At 50.0% G+C, this 15,540-nt stretch overlaps 1 protein-coding gene across 1 annotated transcript; it reads left to right on the top strand.

The window, feature by feature from the left end:
* The first annotated feature begins 671 nt into the window (after positions 1-671).
* On the top strand, positions 672-15,335 carry LOC128727398 (acetyl-CoA carboxylase). The gene is made up of 10 exons (XM_053821307.1): positions 672-737; positions 6,109-6,226; positions 7,096-10,295; positions 10,390-10,661; positions 10,737-10,884; positions 10,967-13,086; positions 13,171-13,445; positions 13,526-13,867; positions 13,943-14,077; positions 14,152-15,335. The coding sequence occupies exons 1-10, from the start codon at positions 706-708 to the stop codon at positions 14,281-14,283; spliced, it is 6,774 nt and encodes a 2,257-aa protein (XP_053677282.1). The 5' UTR covers positions 672-705; the 3' UTR covers positions 14,284-15,335.
* Positions 15,336-15,540: the final 205 nt, after the last annotated feature.

The raw sequence follows: 15,540 nt of genomic DNA, 5'->3' as shown, positions 1-15,540 counted from the left end.
TACGTAGATTTTCCACTGGAAGGTATTTTGGTTTATCAGTTGATTTTCCATTTTTTTTACCACCCCCCCATTCGCTGTGTTGTGTTTTCAATCTCCCTTACATGGTATAATTTAACAACGATTCTCATTACTACACTTGCTCAGTTTACTACCGCACAGTGGCATTTTTAAACACGATTGTAACATGGGTGTTTCTGTGTTTCGAAACGTTTCATTTTAGGTGATACAAATCCTGCCGACGGCTGTGACCCGGAACCACCCAAAGGTGCCGCGGTGCTGACGAACGGAAACGCCACCACCGAAGAGCCGTCCGCTGTGTCCTTAGACGCGGCAACGGAACAGGTCACGCAACAGCTCAAACAGGTGTCCGTCTCCAATGCAAACTTCGTTTTCGAGTCCTCGCAACCCCTGCAAAAGCAACCACAAAGGCGTACGAAGCGTCCACAGTACAGGTCCTGTTTCGTAAACGGGCAACAGGAAAAGCACACCGACACGAACGACAATCATATAGGCATGGAAAACGAAGCCACCGATCAGGCGCCGGCAACGGTGGGTGAAGAGAATGGGTCCACCGGTGGCCAGGAGCGTGCCAGCTTCATCGTCGGTGAAGGAGACAGCCAGCTGGACGATGAGCTGGAAGCGAACGATGCTTTCCCGCAAACGATGGAAAATGGCGGTGGGCTACGGAACAACTCGTCGTTCGACATGAGTTTGACCGAAAAGAGGCGCCGTTTGAGGTAAGCTCTAAGATCTTCAGGGCTACGTTGGGATGAAGCATGACGTAGCGTTTCACGTGTGCCACGGAAAAGCACTTCTCCGCCAAAAGAGAGACTGTTCACTTGCGTAATTTACCGTCGAATCTCGTCGTCGTCGTCGTTCTGTCGGATCTTACAAGCCCCTTAGATTCGCTTCGTTCGTCAGTCAACTCTCCGGGACGTCCGCAATATTTGGGTAATTGGTTTTCGCGAGAGGACTGCAACAAAAAAACCGTGAAGGTGCGTGTTTCGCTTTTTTTGCCTGCGTACTGCTTTAGAGTGACTCTATTTAAGTACGCTGACGAGGGCGAAGTGTCTGTTGACGGTCTGCCGACGCTGGAGAAGCCAGCTGAGAGTGCTGTCCGGAGGGCAAACTGCGGTAAAATGACGCAAGTAGCACTTTAGGGTAGTAGGGAAGAAGAACAATTTGTTTTACAAACAATCGTCATCTGTTTTTTTTTGCCTTCGTGGACGTGCTTGAAGTTAGAATTGACTCCGTTTGGAGGATTTGTTTTTGTTCCGCTCTCGCATTCTATAGCGATTCTTTTTCTCACTACTAATAGTGATCTATACGATGAGATCTTTTTGTAAAGATCGATGATCACTTGTTTTTGCGGGGTTATAAGAAATGTTCACAAAATCGTTTCGAATTTTAAATGTCATTCAGTATGATTGTTATTTTTTATTATTTCAAATGTAACATTGCATTGTATAACCATATAGTAAGGTTTGATTATATCAAGATATAAGTTTAAAAGCTTTAAAATATTCATCAAGCTACTTATTTCTAAAGCAATGAAATAGTGTAGCTACTAGGTCATCAAAAGATTTCCATTTTATGCACACATTTATGCGTATCGCGGATGACCTTCTCCGTTCTATCGAATCCCAGCATTGCATGCCAGTGATAACTCACGATCGAACGATGCATTTTCGATAAACGAGTTGCGCTGAGCGTTGGAAAAGCCACGACATGGTTTGGAAATCGTCTCTCATTGCCTCGCTCTCTCTCTCTCTCACACTCTCTCACTTCTTCTCTCGAGCAGGCTCAAGTGAAGGTTGCATCAAGTTGATGGTCGCTCTGAAGTGCGTTTGCTTACGGTTCCACCTGAGATGCATCGAATGCACGTGCATTTTTTTTACCCACCAGCACCAGCAACAATATTCGCTCACCATTGAGAGATCACAACACACGCGCACCTGCCGCTCATGCGTTACACCTTCCATTTTCCAGCGTAGAGACCTATCAGAGTTGCGTTTTGCTCGTGAATTGTTCAAGTTTTAGCTCTTCTCTTGTTGAGTGTGGATATAGTTATTTATTTTGGGCAAGAGAGCTTTTTGTTTCGTTGCTCTCGAAGCATCCATCCCCCAATCGCCAGTAGCGACTCATCCCCTCCATTAATGAAACTCACCCTCGATCGTACGATCGCTCGAGCCGCGTGGATAAATTCGCGGCTCCACGATTGTTTTCAGTTTGCGCCGTTGTGTTGTTCTCTCGCTGACTTACGATCTCTCTCCCGTCCCATGCTGGCCTCGAAAGTTTGTGAACCAGCCACCTAGCCGTTTGGTTGGTTGGGATCGAGCCCCAAACGGTCAGTCCGACGTGAAACGTGGCCAATCTCGGTAGTGCCGGATCCCGGCTGGTGCGAAAACGCGCGCGCGCACCCAGATAAACGCAGCTGAACACGGACATCGTTGTTTGCGTTCTTTTTTTTGTGTGTGGCCATTTGTGCTGGTGTTGCGTTTCGTGCAGGTGCAAGAAGCGGGTGGCCCTCATTTTCCGGGCTTTTCCGGGTTGCGTAGTGCGTCTTTTTCCATCAAACACGTGTTCCCAGTGCGTGTGGTAAATCCAACTGCCAGAGTTGCCGTACGTTAAGCTTGTTGTCTTAAAATGCTGCTGGAAAACTGTGATCCCAAGATCATCTAAAGACTCGAGATGGGGTTGGGTGAAAGTGCTTCCTAATCGATCACAACCCAGTAGTGATCGGTTTACCGGATTTGGTCTAATTCGTGGGCTGCTGGAATTCGGCTTATGGGCACGTTGTAACGGCGCTTGAGGAGCTACAACGGTATTCCATCGCAAGCCGCGGTTGTGGAACTTTAAGAGAAAGTTCGGTTGTTGTTTCGTTGTTTTCTTTTGTTTTGTTCCCAGCGCGTTTTCCGTCTTGCGGACCTACGGCGGCAGTCCAACGTGGACTCTTTTTTTTTTTGGGAATTGTTTTATGCTTTTTTTGCCCCCGAAAAAGAGCATCGGAGTACGAAAAAGCAAAACCGGTTATGAAGTGAGACCTTGCGATATTTTTTTGGCATACGATCTTCGATAGCGAGACAGAGCTAATAAGCTCCTCAAATAATGCGAAACCGATCGGTAGAGGCTCGGGAACACTCCAGCAGGTGCATTAACTCAGAATGCGAGCGATAGTAAGGGTTTCTCGCTTTTGGGTGATGGAAATCATCCACCACGGTCAACCTGTCGATGTTGAAGCCAGGCTGACCATAATTATGCAAGGCTGCATACCTCGCGGTGGCGGACGACCGGTTTTATTTTTATTTTTTTTTGTTGTTGTTCATGTTTGCATCATGCGCTCATGGCACACTGTGGTTTTGAAGCTTAAAACCCCGACAACCGAGCTACCCAGTCCGGGGACTGATGAGCTTTCACGTAGCGACATCTTAGCCGGGTGCTCAACCGTGGTTCCGCTTTCTCTGTGTGTGTTTTTCTTTTCTTTTTTTTTTGGGGAGGAAATAATTTTCCTCCACCATCACCAGGAAGGCGTAGTTTTTCTCTTCAATAATCGTTCGCAAGTGTGTGATCTCCACTTTAAATATGATCTGCAAGGTGTATAAAAGCGGATGTGTTTCCTACTCTGCTTGGAAATGGAAAAACCCACCCTAGATAATTTTTTCCTCACCGTATGAGGCCTAGGCAGGAATTCGCGTCAGCTGGCTTTGACAGGTTGCAATCGATATGCAAGCCTAGTATACTTTTTGTTCCTTCTTTTGCCGTCAACCCAATGTCGCAAGACAACACACACGGCAACACTCAACCCCCCCGGAGGGCAACTCGGCAAATGTTGGATTTATCAAGGTGTGTTTTTCCCCCTCCCTCTTCATGTGTCCCAGTGTAAACCACCCGCATCAGTGACAGAGCGATAGCGAATGCAGTGAAAGTACTTGGAAGTATCGATTTCGGTTGTGATTGAATTATCGTGCCTGCCCCCGGTAGAGCTTTCGCTGCAGCTCGGTCGGTGGCAATCGGTCCTACCCCTCGGTCGGTGTAATAGTTTCGTGAAAAACCACCCCACCGATAATAGGGGGTGCATTGACGCAGCTGGTGGTGGTGGTGGTGGTGCTATCGGTGGCCAATTTGGGGCAGCAGTGGCAGCGCACGGTGCTAGTATTAAGCTTGGCCGTGGTTCTAGTGCTCGCCTTCGCGCGGGATATAATGTTGAAGAGAAGAGCGAGCAAGCGATTCGTGCTTGCTGAATCCGGTGAGGAGGGCACGTGGAACGCGACCGAGGATAATGATAAGATGGCCACACAACAGCCACCACCGGTGATCAACCTGGAGACGGCCGTGCCGAGCGGCAGCACCAGTGCTAGCAGCAGTTTCAGCGAGGATAATGCCACCGAACCGCAACCCGTTATTGGCGGTGGCGATGGGCTTAAGGTGCCGCTTGCCAACCACCTGCATCTGTCCGCGTCCGGGGGTTTGAAGTTAGTATACGCTTTTCGATCCGCGTGGTGGTGGTGATGATCGGGAAAATGTGCCTATATGGAAGAAAAGTTTTTGTTTCACGAGAAAATTGGAATGTTGCTAAAATAGTTTGAAATTCAAAAATTATACATCATGAGTTTCAGAATAATTGCCAAATAATTGAAGTAGGCTTTGAAAAAAAAACCACTAGTCACGGCTAACTTCGATCTTTGTTTATTTGCCCTTTTTTGCCTGTCAAGCGTGTTGTTGAAAGAGTGACTTAACCATAAAACATATGATTAAACACTGATTATATTCTCCTTGAAAGGGTGTAGAAGCATATCAACCTATTAAAAAGTCGAAGGAAACGGAGTGACGATTTATTGTTCCAGGCGCTAAACACTGGGCAAGGTGTAGGTGTATGTTCTCATCATTCGGGAATTTTCCGTAATTTAATCGTGCATTTTTTTTGAAGTGATAAATCGTTATCCTTTCTCCGTCAGCCTTCCCATTCGAGTAGTACAGTTTTTCCTCAGCTTTACCGGAGGAGGGGGTTCTGTATATCTCCCAATCTCTCACGTACGTGCGTGTGTGTGTGAGGTCTAAAATCTGTGCAAGCATATTGCGTGACTGTTTTCGCTTTTCACGAAAATTGTACTTCGATCCGTCAGCTGTGTCGATTGTTTCGAGACCTTCAGCCCAATCTGCCGCGACACACACGCACACACGCACACACAGTACAGGTGGAATTCCGACCATAACCCATCCTTCTTCGTCCCCCCCCCCATGCCCCCCTTCCCTTTCACATACGTGATACATTTTCGGAACGTTTCATCCATTTTGAAGATTTTTGTGCAACCAGTGGGTTAGCGTAACAGAGCCCCATTTTTGGTCTCTCGGTTACGTTCGCGATGCCGCCCCTTCCAAAGATGTTCGCGTCTCCCTCTCCAAGGGAGGCCCCCCCCCTTTGCTGCCTCACCCCGCGCCAGGCTCTATTGTTGAAACGTGTCTCGTTCGTGTGCCGTATGAAGTCGAAAGTGAAAACCAACCAACCAGCCAGCAAACAAACGATCGGTCGGTCCGCAGAGTGGCCGATTTTGCAACGCACGCCAGTATTCGGAAGGTCCTCGTGCGGGTCGTTTCGGTTCGGTCCGGTGTTATCTGATAGCTAGGTCGTCCCCTTCTTTCTCGTGAGATGTCACAACCCACCCCCAGTGACCATCGGTTGTTAGGCTTTTGCTTCTTTAATTAACGCGCGATCGCATTTTTTGGTTTGCGAGCAGTCCGGGAGTTGGGTTTTCCTCGCGACGGAATAACAGCACGGAAATTCGATGAAAGACAAACACTCGAAGGCAGGCAACAAAGTGCTAACCGTGCTGGACACGCTGCTCTGTCGCGGTCGGTTAAGTGAACCGCCAAATCCTCCAATCCACCACCACCATGGTCCGTCCGGATCAACGGAACCGATCGGTGACTCCCGGTACACCTCGGAGACCCAAACCGAACCAGCATGGATGTGGTTAGTGCTGGCGTGCCAGACCATGAGATGGCGGTCTTTTTGATGATGGCGCACCTCCCCACACACACTCCGCGTTCAAATGTTTGAGACGTTTAGTTTAATATTTGCATTTTTTTTGTGCTCCCTTTTTTTTTTAGGCCCAGTATGTCCCACGGCACGGGACTGGGACTGCAGCGAGGCCAGGAACGCGACTTTGTCCTCTCGACGACGGAGGAGTTCGTTAAAAAATTCAACGGTACGCGGGTGATTAACAAGGTAAGATCGGCGTGTGAAGGTCGCAGGCGGGCCGTTTCGCTTTTCCACAACGTTTGCGATTCTGCCGACCAATTGTCGGAACACTTTATGACGTGTGCGTGACGGACAAGCACGAGAATGGCCGTTGGGAGTGAGGATAATGCTCAATGACGAATGTAATTGCTACTACTTACCAGCTCGTAATGCTCTATCAGGCGCTTATCCGGTACCGATATGACCAATTACTTCAATTGCTCACTGTTTAGTGATTTTTTTTCTTCCATTTTTTGCTGATTAAAAATTCCCATCCGGAAGTCGCGGAAATTGTTCGTACGAATGTGTGTTTTTTTTTTTTGGGTGGTGTTTCCCCATCCGGTGACCGGTGACTTTTCATTCAATCAAACGACGAACCTTCCCCAATCTACACGATCCGAATGTCATCGTAAAGGTCGCGCGATCGTGCGATCGTGGCATATCTTCAAGCGTGTCGATCACATGAAGGAATGGATTTTTTTGGGCAACTGTTTTTTTCACTTAAAACCTGCGAAAATAATTCCAAGCTGACATTCGAGCTCCCGGACTTGCAGTTCTATTCTGTCTGTATGCCTTCATGATCAGGTATCTGGCTGTGGATGAGAAAAAAAGCCACCTGTGTACAATTCGCATGTGAAGCTCTATTTGCACGATAGTTTCTCGTCTTGCTCCGTGCAAACCGCACTGTCATGCTGACGCTATTTGCTCGGTGGTTTGAAATCGATTGTGTGTCGATTGTGATGAGGAATCATTACACAATAACCTGTTTTCCACCCGTGGGCTAGCAAATCCTTTGCTCCGTAATGTACGCAACTAGCGAAAGATCTCAAAAACGTTCATTTGCTCTCTGCTTGCAGGTTCTGATTGCAAACAATGGCATTGCGGCGGTCAAATGCATGCGATCGATTCGCCGCTGGTCGTACGAAATGTTCAAGAACGAGCGTGCCGTACGTTTCGTGGTAATGGTCACACCGGAAGATCTGAAGGCGAACGCCGAGTACATCAAGATGGCGGATCACTACGTGCCCGTGCCGGGCGGATCAAACAACAACAACTACGCCAATGTGGAGCTGATCGTGGACATTGCGCTACGCACACAGGTGCAAGCGGTGTGGGCCGGTTGGGGACATGCGTCGGAAAATCCCAAACTACCGGATCTACTCCACCGGAAGGGTCTGGTGTTCCTGGGTCCTCCCGAGCGCGCTATGTGGGCACTCGGTGATAAAGTAGCGTCCTCGATCGTGGCACAAACGGCCGAAATTCCAACCCTACCGTGGTCCGGTTCGGAACTGAAAGCTCAGTACAGCGGGAAGAAGATAAAGATTTCAAGCGAACTGTTTGCGCGTGGCTGCGTGACCACATCCGAGCAAGGATTGACTGTAGCTGGCAAGATCGGGTTTCCGGTGATGATCAAAGCGTCCGAGGGTGGCGGTGGTAAGGGCATCCGGCGAGTCGATAGTCCGGATGAATTTCCGGCCCTCTTCCGGCAGGTGCAGGCGGAAGTGCCCGGATCGCCCGTTTTCGTGATGAAGCTGGCACGTGGCGCTCGTCATCTGGAAGTCCAACTGCTAGCTGATCAGTACGGCAATGCGATCAGTTTGTTTGGGCGTGATTGCTCGATCCAGCGTCGGCATCAGAAGATCATTGAGGAAGCACCCGCCGTCATCGCTGATCCGGCGGTGTTTGAGGATATGGAGAAGGCTGCGGTGCGGTTGGCTAAAATGGTCGGTTACGTCAGTGCCGGAACGGTCGAGTACCTGTACGATTCGGAAGGAAAGTACTTCTTCCTTGAGCTGAATCCCCGGTTGCAGGTGGAGCACCCGTGTACGGAGATGGTGGCCGATGTGAATCTTCCCGCTTGCCAGCTGCAGATCGGTATGGGTATACCGTTGTACCGCATCAAGGACATCCGGTTGCTGTACGGCGAGAACCCGTGGGGTAGCACGGTGATCGATTTCGACAACCCAACGCAAAAGCCGCGCCCCTGGGGACACGTTATTGCGGCGCGTATCACGTCAGAAAACCCGGACGAAGGTTTCAAACCCAGCTCGGGTACGGTGCAGGAGCTAAACTTCCGCTCGAGCAAGAACGTCTGGGGGTACTTCAGTGTGGCAGCTTCCGGTGGACTGCACGAGTTTGCCGACTCACAATTCGGGCACTGTTTCTCGTGGGGTGAAAATCGCCAGCAAGCCCGCGAAAACCTCGTCATTGCGCTGAAGGAACTCTCGATTCGGGGTGACTTCCGTACGACCGTGGAGTACCTCATCACGCTGCTGGAGACGAACAGTTTCCTCGACAACACGATCGATACGGCGTGGTTGGATGCGCTCATCGCCGAACGGGTGCAATCGGACAAACCGGACATCATTCTGGGTGTGGTGTGCGGATCGCTGCACATCGCTGACCGCAAGGTGACGGACGCATTCGGCAGCTTCAAGAGCTCTATGGAGAAGGGACAAATTCAGGCCGCAAACACGCTCACGAACGTCGTCGATGTTGAGCTCATTGCGGAGGGCGTACGGTATAAGGTGCAGGCTGCCAAGAGCGGTCCGAACACGTACTTCCTCGTTATGAACGGTTCCTTCAAGGAGGTTGAAGTTCACCGGTTATCCGATGGTGGCATGTTGCTCTCCCTCGAAGGCTCGAGCTATACGACCTATATGAAGGAGGAAGTCGATCGGTACCGAATCGTGATCGGTAATCAGACGTGCGTGTTTGATAAGGAGAACGATCCGTCACTGTTGCGATCTCCATCGGCCGGTAAGGTGATCAGCCTGCTCGTGGAGGATGGAGCTCATGTATCAAAGGGCCAGAGTTACGCCGAAATCGAGGTGATGAAGATGGTTATGACGCTGAAGGCGAACGAAGCCGGTACGGTGACATTCGTACGACGGCCCGGCGCTGTACTGGACGCTGGTACGTTGATCGGTCACCTCGAGCTGGATGATCCGTCCCTGGTGACGAAAGCACAACCCTACAAAAACCCGTGGCCAACGATCGAGAACGTACAAATACCGGAGAAGCTCAACCGTGTGCATTCGAGCTATAAGACGATCCTCGAGAACACTCTGGCCGGGTACTGCCTGCCGGATCCATACAACCCACCCCGGCTTCGAGAGATCATCGAAAAGTTCATGCAAAGCTTACGCGATCCGTCACTGCCGCTGCTGGAGCTGCAAGAGGTGATCGCTTCCATCTCGGGTCGCATTCCGTTGTCCGTTGAGAAGAAGATCCGCAAGATGATGCAGCTGTACGAGCGCAATATCACCAGCGTGTTGGCGCAATTTCCCTCGCAGATGATCGCGAGCGTAATCGATAGCCATGCGGCCACGCTGCAGAAGCGTGCCGATCGGGATGTGTTTTTCCTAACAACGCAAGGAATCGTGCAGCTGGTACAGCGGTACCGCAATGGCATTCGTGGTCGCATGAAGGCGGCAGTACACGAGCTGCTTAAGCAGTACTACGCCGTCGAATCGCAGTTCCAGCACGGTCACTACGATAAGTGCGTGGCGGCAATCCGTGAAAAGCACAAGGACGACATGGACGTGGTAGTTGGGACGATCTTTTCGCACAGCCAAGTCGCCAAGAAGAACCTGCTCGTGACGCTGCTGATCGATCATCTGTGGGCGAACGAACCGGGTCTGACGGATGAGTTGGCTGCCACGCTTAGTGAGCTTACGTCTTTGAACAGGGCGGAACATTCTCGTGTGGCTTTGCGCGCACGCCAGGTGTTGATTGCGGCCCATCAACCCGCGTACGAGCTGCGACACAATCAGATGGAATCCATCTTCCTGTCCGCGGTTGATATGTACGGACATGATTTCCACCCGGAGAACCTGCAGCGGTTGATCCAATCTGAGACGTCCATCTTCGATCTGCTGCATGATTTCTTCTACCACTCGAACCGTGCCGTTTGTAATGCGGCATTGGAGGTTTACGTGCGCCGAGCATATACTTCGTACGAACTCACCTGCTTGCAGCATCTGGAGTTGTCCGGAGAAGTGCCAATAGTACACTTCCAGTTTTTGTTGCCTACAGCGCACCCGAACCGATACAAGTGAGTATTGGCGTGGCCTTTTTGAAGGCCTGTCCAATGATATGTCATTATGCTAACTACATGTTTGTTTCTTGTTAATCGACACATCCTCCAGCTCGGAAGGTAATGATCCTGATGCGATACCGGACTCGTTCATGCGTACCGGTTGTATGGCTGCGTTCGATTCGTTCGAGCACTTCAATCAATATTCGGATGAAATTTTGGACCTTCTCGAGGACTACGCGTCTCCTGTGTTTGTTAACCCGAAGGTGCTGGAAGCGGTGGACGGAACCGATTCCGATCGCAGGATGAGCACGTCGATCAATGTTTCAATATCGGAGCAGGTGAACCGTGTAGTGGAAACTGAAGCCGCAGCTCGTAAGTATCGTATATTTTATGAAGATGAAAGGACTGAAAGTAATGCAATGATTATGACTTGTTTTACAGCTCGACCGTCAGAAGCTATTCATATTTTAAGCATTGCTGTGCGAGATATGGGCGACATGGATGATCATCAGATGGAGCACGTGTTTGGATCGTTCTGTAACCAACATCGTGAAGAGCTGCTTAGTCGGCGTGTCAGACGAATTACGTTTGCGGCATTGAAAAAGTATGTACTGCAGCTCAATTTGTTTCATCAAATGTGCAAACAAATAATGCATAATAATGCGTCCCTATTTCTTCATCCCCAGGCGTCAATTCCCGAAGTTTTTCACATACCGTGCGCGTGATCAATTTGAAGAAGATCGCATCTACCGGCATTTGGAACCGGCCTGTGCCTTCCAGCTGGAGCTGAACCGTATGAAAACGTACGACCTCGAGGCGTTGCCAACGGCCAACCAAAAGATGCACCTCTACCTCGGACGGGCCAAGGTGCCCAAGGGTCAGGAAGTCACGGATTTCCGCTTCTTCATTCGCTCGATCATTCGCCATTCCGATCTGATCACGAAGGAGGCTTCCTTCGAGTACCTGCAGAACGAAGGCGAACGTGTGCTGCTGGAAGCGATGGACGAGCTTGAGGTGGCATTTTCGCACCCGCAAGCCAAGCGTACGGATTGCAACCATATTTTCCTCAATTTCGTGCCGACGGTCATCATGGACCCGGCGAAGATCGAAGAATCCGTCACCAAGATGGTGATGCGTTACGGGCCACGGCTCTGGAAGCTGCGCGTGTTGCAAGCCGAACTGAAGATGGTCATCCGCCAGACACCCCAATCTCCAACTACCTCGGTACGCTTGTGCATTGCGAATGATTCGGGTTACTTCCTCGACATCGCCATGTACACCGAGGTGACCGATCCTGAAACGCATGTGATCAAATTTCAAGCATACGGCAACCGGCAGGGACCACTGCACGGACTCCCCATCTCGTCGCCGTACATGACCAAAGATTTCCTGCAGCAAAAGCGCTTCCAGGCGCAGTCAAACGGCACGACGTACGTGTACGACATCCCGGACATGTTCCGTCAGATGACGGAGCGGTTGTGGAAGGAGTTTTCCAAAGCGCGCCCCACCGAGGACATTCGCATCCCAGAGAAAATCCTGCTGGAGTGTAACGAGCTCGTGCTGAACGGGGACAACCTCGAAGAGCTCCAGCGATTGCCGGGCGAGAACAACGTTGGCATGGTTGCGTGGCGCATCGTGCTCGCCACGCCGGAGTTCCCAAGTGGGCGCGAGATCGTAGTCATTGCAAACGATCTTACGTACTTGATCGGTTCGTTCGGCCCGCAGGAAGATCTACTCTTCTGCAAGGCGTCCGAATTGTCGCGCCAGCGCAAATGTCCCCGGATCTACATTTCCGTCAACAGTGGTGCTCGCATCGGGCTAGCGGAGGAAGTGAAGTCACTGTTCAAGGTTGCCTGGGAAGATCCCGAAGAGCCAGAGAAGGGCTTCAAATATCTGTACCTCACGACGGACGATTACAGCAAGATCGCGAACAGCAACTCCGTTCGTGCGATACTGATCGAGGACGAAGGTGAACCCCGGTACAAGATCACCGACATCATCGGTGAAACGGACGGGCTGGGTGTGGAGAATCTCCGCTATGCCGGTATGATCGCGGGAGAAACATCACGCGCGTACGAGGACGTCGTCACAATCTCGATGGTCACGTGCCGCACGATTGGCATCGGTTCGTACCTGGTACGACTCGGTCAGCGCGTGATCCAAATCGACAATTCGCACATCATCCTGACCGGTTTTGCGGCGCTGAACAAGCTGCTCGGGCGCAAGGTGTACGCCTCGAACAATCAGCTCGGTGGTATCCAGATCATGTACAACAACGGTGTCACGCACAAAACCGAGGCTTTGGATCTGGACGGTGTGTACACGATCCTACACTGGCTGTCGTACATTCCGAACGCACGCGGTGGCATTCTACCGATCGTGTCGCCAAGCGATCCCATCGATCGGATGATCGATTTTACGCCAACCAAAGCACCGTACGATCCGCGCTGGATGCTGGCCGGTCGGTTTAATCCCTCCAATCAGTCCGACTGGGAAACGGGATTCTTCGATCGGGGTACGTTTGAGGAGATCATGCAACCATGGGCACAGACGGTCGTAACCGGTCGCGCCAAGTTGGGCGGTATTCCGGTTGGTGTGATTGCGGTTGAAACGCGTACGGTCGAGGTAACCATACCGGCCGATCCGGCCAACCTCGACTCGGAGGCGAAGACATTCCAACAAGCCGGCCAGGTTTGGTTCCCGGATTCGTCCTTCAAGACGGCACAAGCTATCAAGGACTTTGGCAGGGAAGAGCTACCGCTGATCATTCTTGCCAACTGGCGTGGGTTCTCGGGTGGACAGAAAGGTAACAATATCTTGCACGTGTTCTGTTCGCGAGAATGCAGCGAGTAGAGGTTTCTAGCGTGTTAATTTCAATTTTCCCTCGCAGACATGTACGAACAAATTGTAAAGTTCGGCGCTTACATCGTCGATGGCTTGCGAGAGTATACGCAACCGGTCATCGTCTACCTTCCACCTAATGCGGAACTTCGTGGAGGTGCTTGGGCCGTCCTGGATCCTACCATCAACCCGCGATACATGGAAACGTACGCTGATCCCGAGTCACGCGCTGGCGTCCTTGAGCCGGAAGGAATAGTGGAAGTGAAATACAAGGAGAAGGATATTATCAAAACTGTTCACCGTCTAGACCCGACGGTCTTGAACGTAAGTGTACCGTCAACCCGTCGCGAGCAGCAATCCAGCAGGTCGTCGTAAATAATCACCCGTACGATCTCTACTTTTAGCTGAAGAATGAGCTGGCCGCTGCGGGCGAAAACAAGGAGCTCGTTGCAGAGCTGGAAAACAAAATTAAAGCCCGAACGAATGCGCTGCTACAAAACTATCACCCGGTGGCGGTACATTTTGCCGATTTGCACGACACCCCCGAGCGCATGCTGGAGAAGGGTTGCATTAGCGAGATCGTGTCGTGGCGCAACTCGCGCGGTTGGATTTACTGGCGTTTGCGGCGGTTATTGCTGGAGGAGCACTTCATCAAGCAGATTCTCGAGGCCCAGGAGGGTCTGTCGGTGGGTCAGGCAAGATCCATGCTGCGCAGATGGTTCGTCGAAGATAAGGGTGCCACGGAGGTACGTGATCGCTGTAGGGAGAGGATCGTTTGGCTCGTTACTGATCGGTACTAATAATTTGTCGCTTTTCATCAGGCATACCTTTGGGAAACAAACGAGTCCGCTGTGGAATGGTTAGAAAATCAGAAGCGCATCGATTCGACCGTCTCCCGCAATATCTACGCCGTTAAGAAGGACGCAATAATCTCAAAGATTCAGCAGTCATTAAATGTAAGTGTGTTTACTTCAAAAAACAAAAGCCAATCCCAGTTCTAAACTGATTTTTGGTATGTTGTTTCCGCTAGGACTGCCCGGAGGCCGCACTTGATGCAGTGGTTGGCCTCTGCCAGGCGCTGTCGCCAGCTCAGCGTGGTGAGGTAGTCAAAACGCTCGCCCAGCTCGAATTCACCGACAAGGAGCACACCAGTCTTGGATGACAGCGTTACGGCTGTACATAACAGAAACGCTCGAAGCGAAAACGATAAGCCAATAGGATAGCTAACATCCCAACAAGTTTACTAATCGAAGCACCATGCTTTACGTTTAAACAATTAGAACTCAGAGAAGTAGTTGATAGTTTGAAGCAGGCCACTGCAGAATAGCAATGGCGGGTAGCAGTAGCAAGGAGCGGTAGATCGTTAGACTAGCCAGAAATAAACGAAGAAATCCCATGCGAACGAGGAAGCTAGCTTGTTCGGGCGAGACACAGACTCGCTTCATATTGTCCTCTTCAAACTCATCCATAATCAACGTTCCAGCACCGTCGTTTGCAGTGTTGCAATTTTGTCTCGGACATTATTCTAGCGCCTGAAAGGCATGTCTAGGGTTGGCTTTTAACATCGAAAAAGCCGCGTCTTCTCCCGTGTCTGTTGTACACCAGGCGCATATTTTGCGAGGACGACGAACATAAGTTGAATAATATATATATAGACACATAAAATATAGCTCATGCGACGATTCATCCAATTGCACGAATGCACGTGCATTAACAAATAAAATTTATATTTAAAATCGTTCACCCAACACACAAAACACAAACATATACAAATGTTCACGTTGGAACTAGGAATGTCGAAAACGCGAATTAAAAATGAAATTGAAGGAACACATTTACGCATGGAAACGTAAGGACCGTCTAAAACGGGCTTCTGGAAATCCCGTAGGATTGATTTTAGACTGTATTGAGTTTTAAGCACGTTCATTGTTACAAAGAACGTTTGAAGGTTTAGCTTTTAGGGTTGTTAGTTGTTACGGATAGGTTTTTTTTTTTGAATTCATCTCTTCTCAGCGCAAACGTTCGCTTGATTCTTGAACAATTATTTCTCCCCTTCAAATACCTGTACTATGAACTTAGATCGGAACTCCGTCGTGCTGGTTGACAAGAGAAGATCACAGAAATAAGGGGGTTGCTTAGCTGCCGATTGCGTTGTAAAGATCTCGGTTTCTGCAACGCACCACAAAAGGCTTCTAAATAAAGCTTGAAAAGGCTGATAAATCTTGATGTGTGTTTTTTTTTGTTTAGTGAAAGAAATGAAATTCAAATTGAAGTATCTATTCGATATGTTTTCAGTTGCCTTCAGCTATACAGTGTTGCTATATACTTATTTGTTTATCAGCCGCTACAAATGCTTGGCAGTTTTGACCTGCTCCAGAAGATACCAAAACTGCCGATCAATCGGCCCGTCCGACAATCG

Source organism: Anopheles nili, chromosome 3 (assembly GCF_943737925.1).
Source record: "Anopheles nili chromosome 3, idAnoNiliSN_F5_01, whole genome shotgun sequence".
NCBI lineage: Eukaryota > Metazoa > Arthropoda > Insecta > Diptera > Culicidae > Anopheles > Anopheles nili.
The sequence above is the reverse complement of the archived record's forward strand: the minus strand, read 5'-3'. Positions and strand labels throughout refer to the sequence as shown.

Excerpts from the sequence above, each read along its gene's own strand:
- LOC128727398 (XM_053821307.1), top strand. The coding sequence starts at position 706 with ATGAGTTTGACCGAAAAGAGGCGCCGTTTGAG. Across the intron at positions 10,296-10,389 it reads GCGCACCCGAACCGATACAA|CTCGGAAGGTAATGATCCTG; the intron begins GTGAGTATTGGC and ends CACATCCTCCAG. Across the intron at positions 13,868-13,942 it reads AAGATAAGGGTGCCACGGAG|GCATACCTTTGGGAAACAAA; the intron begins GTACGTGATCGC and ends GCTTTTCATCAG.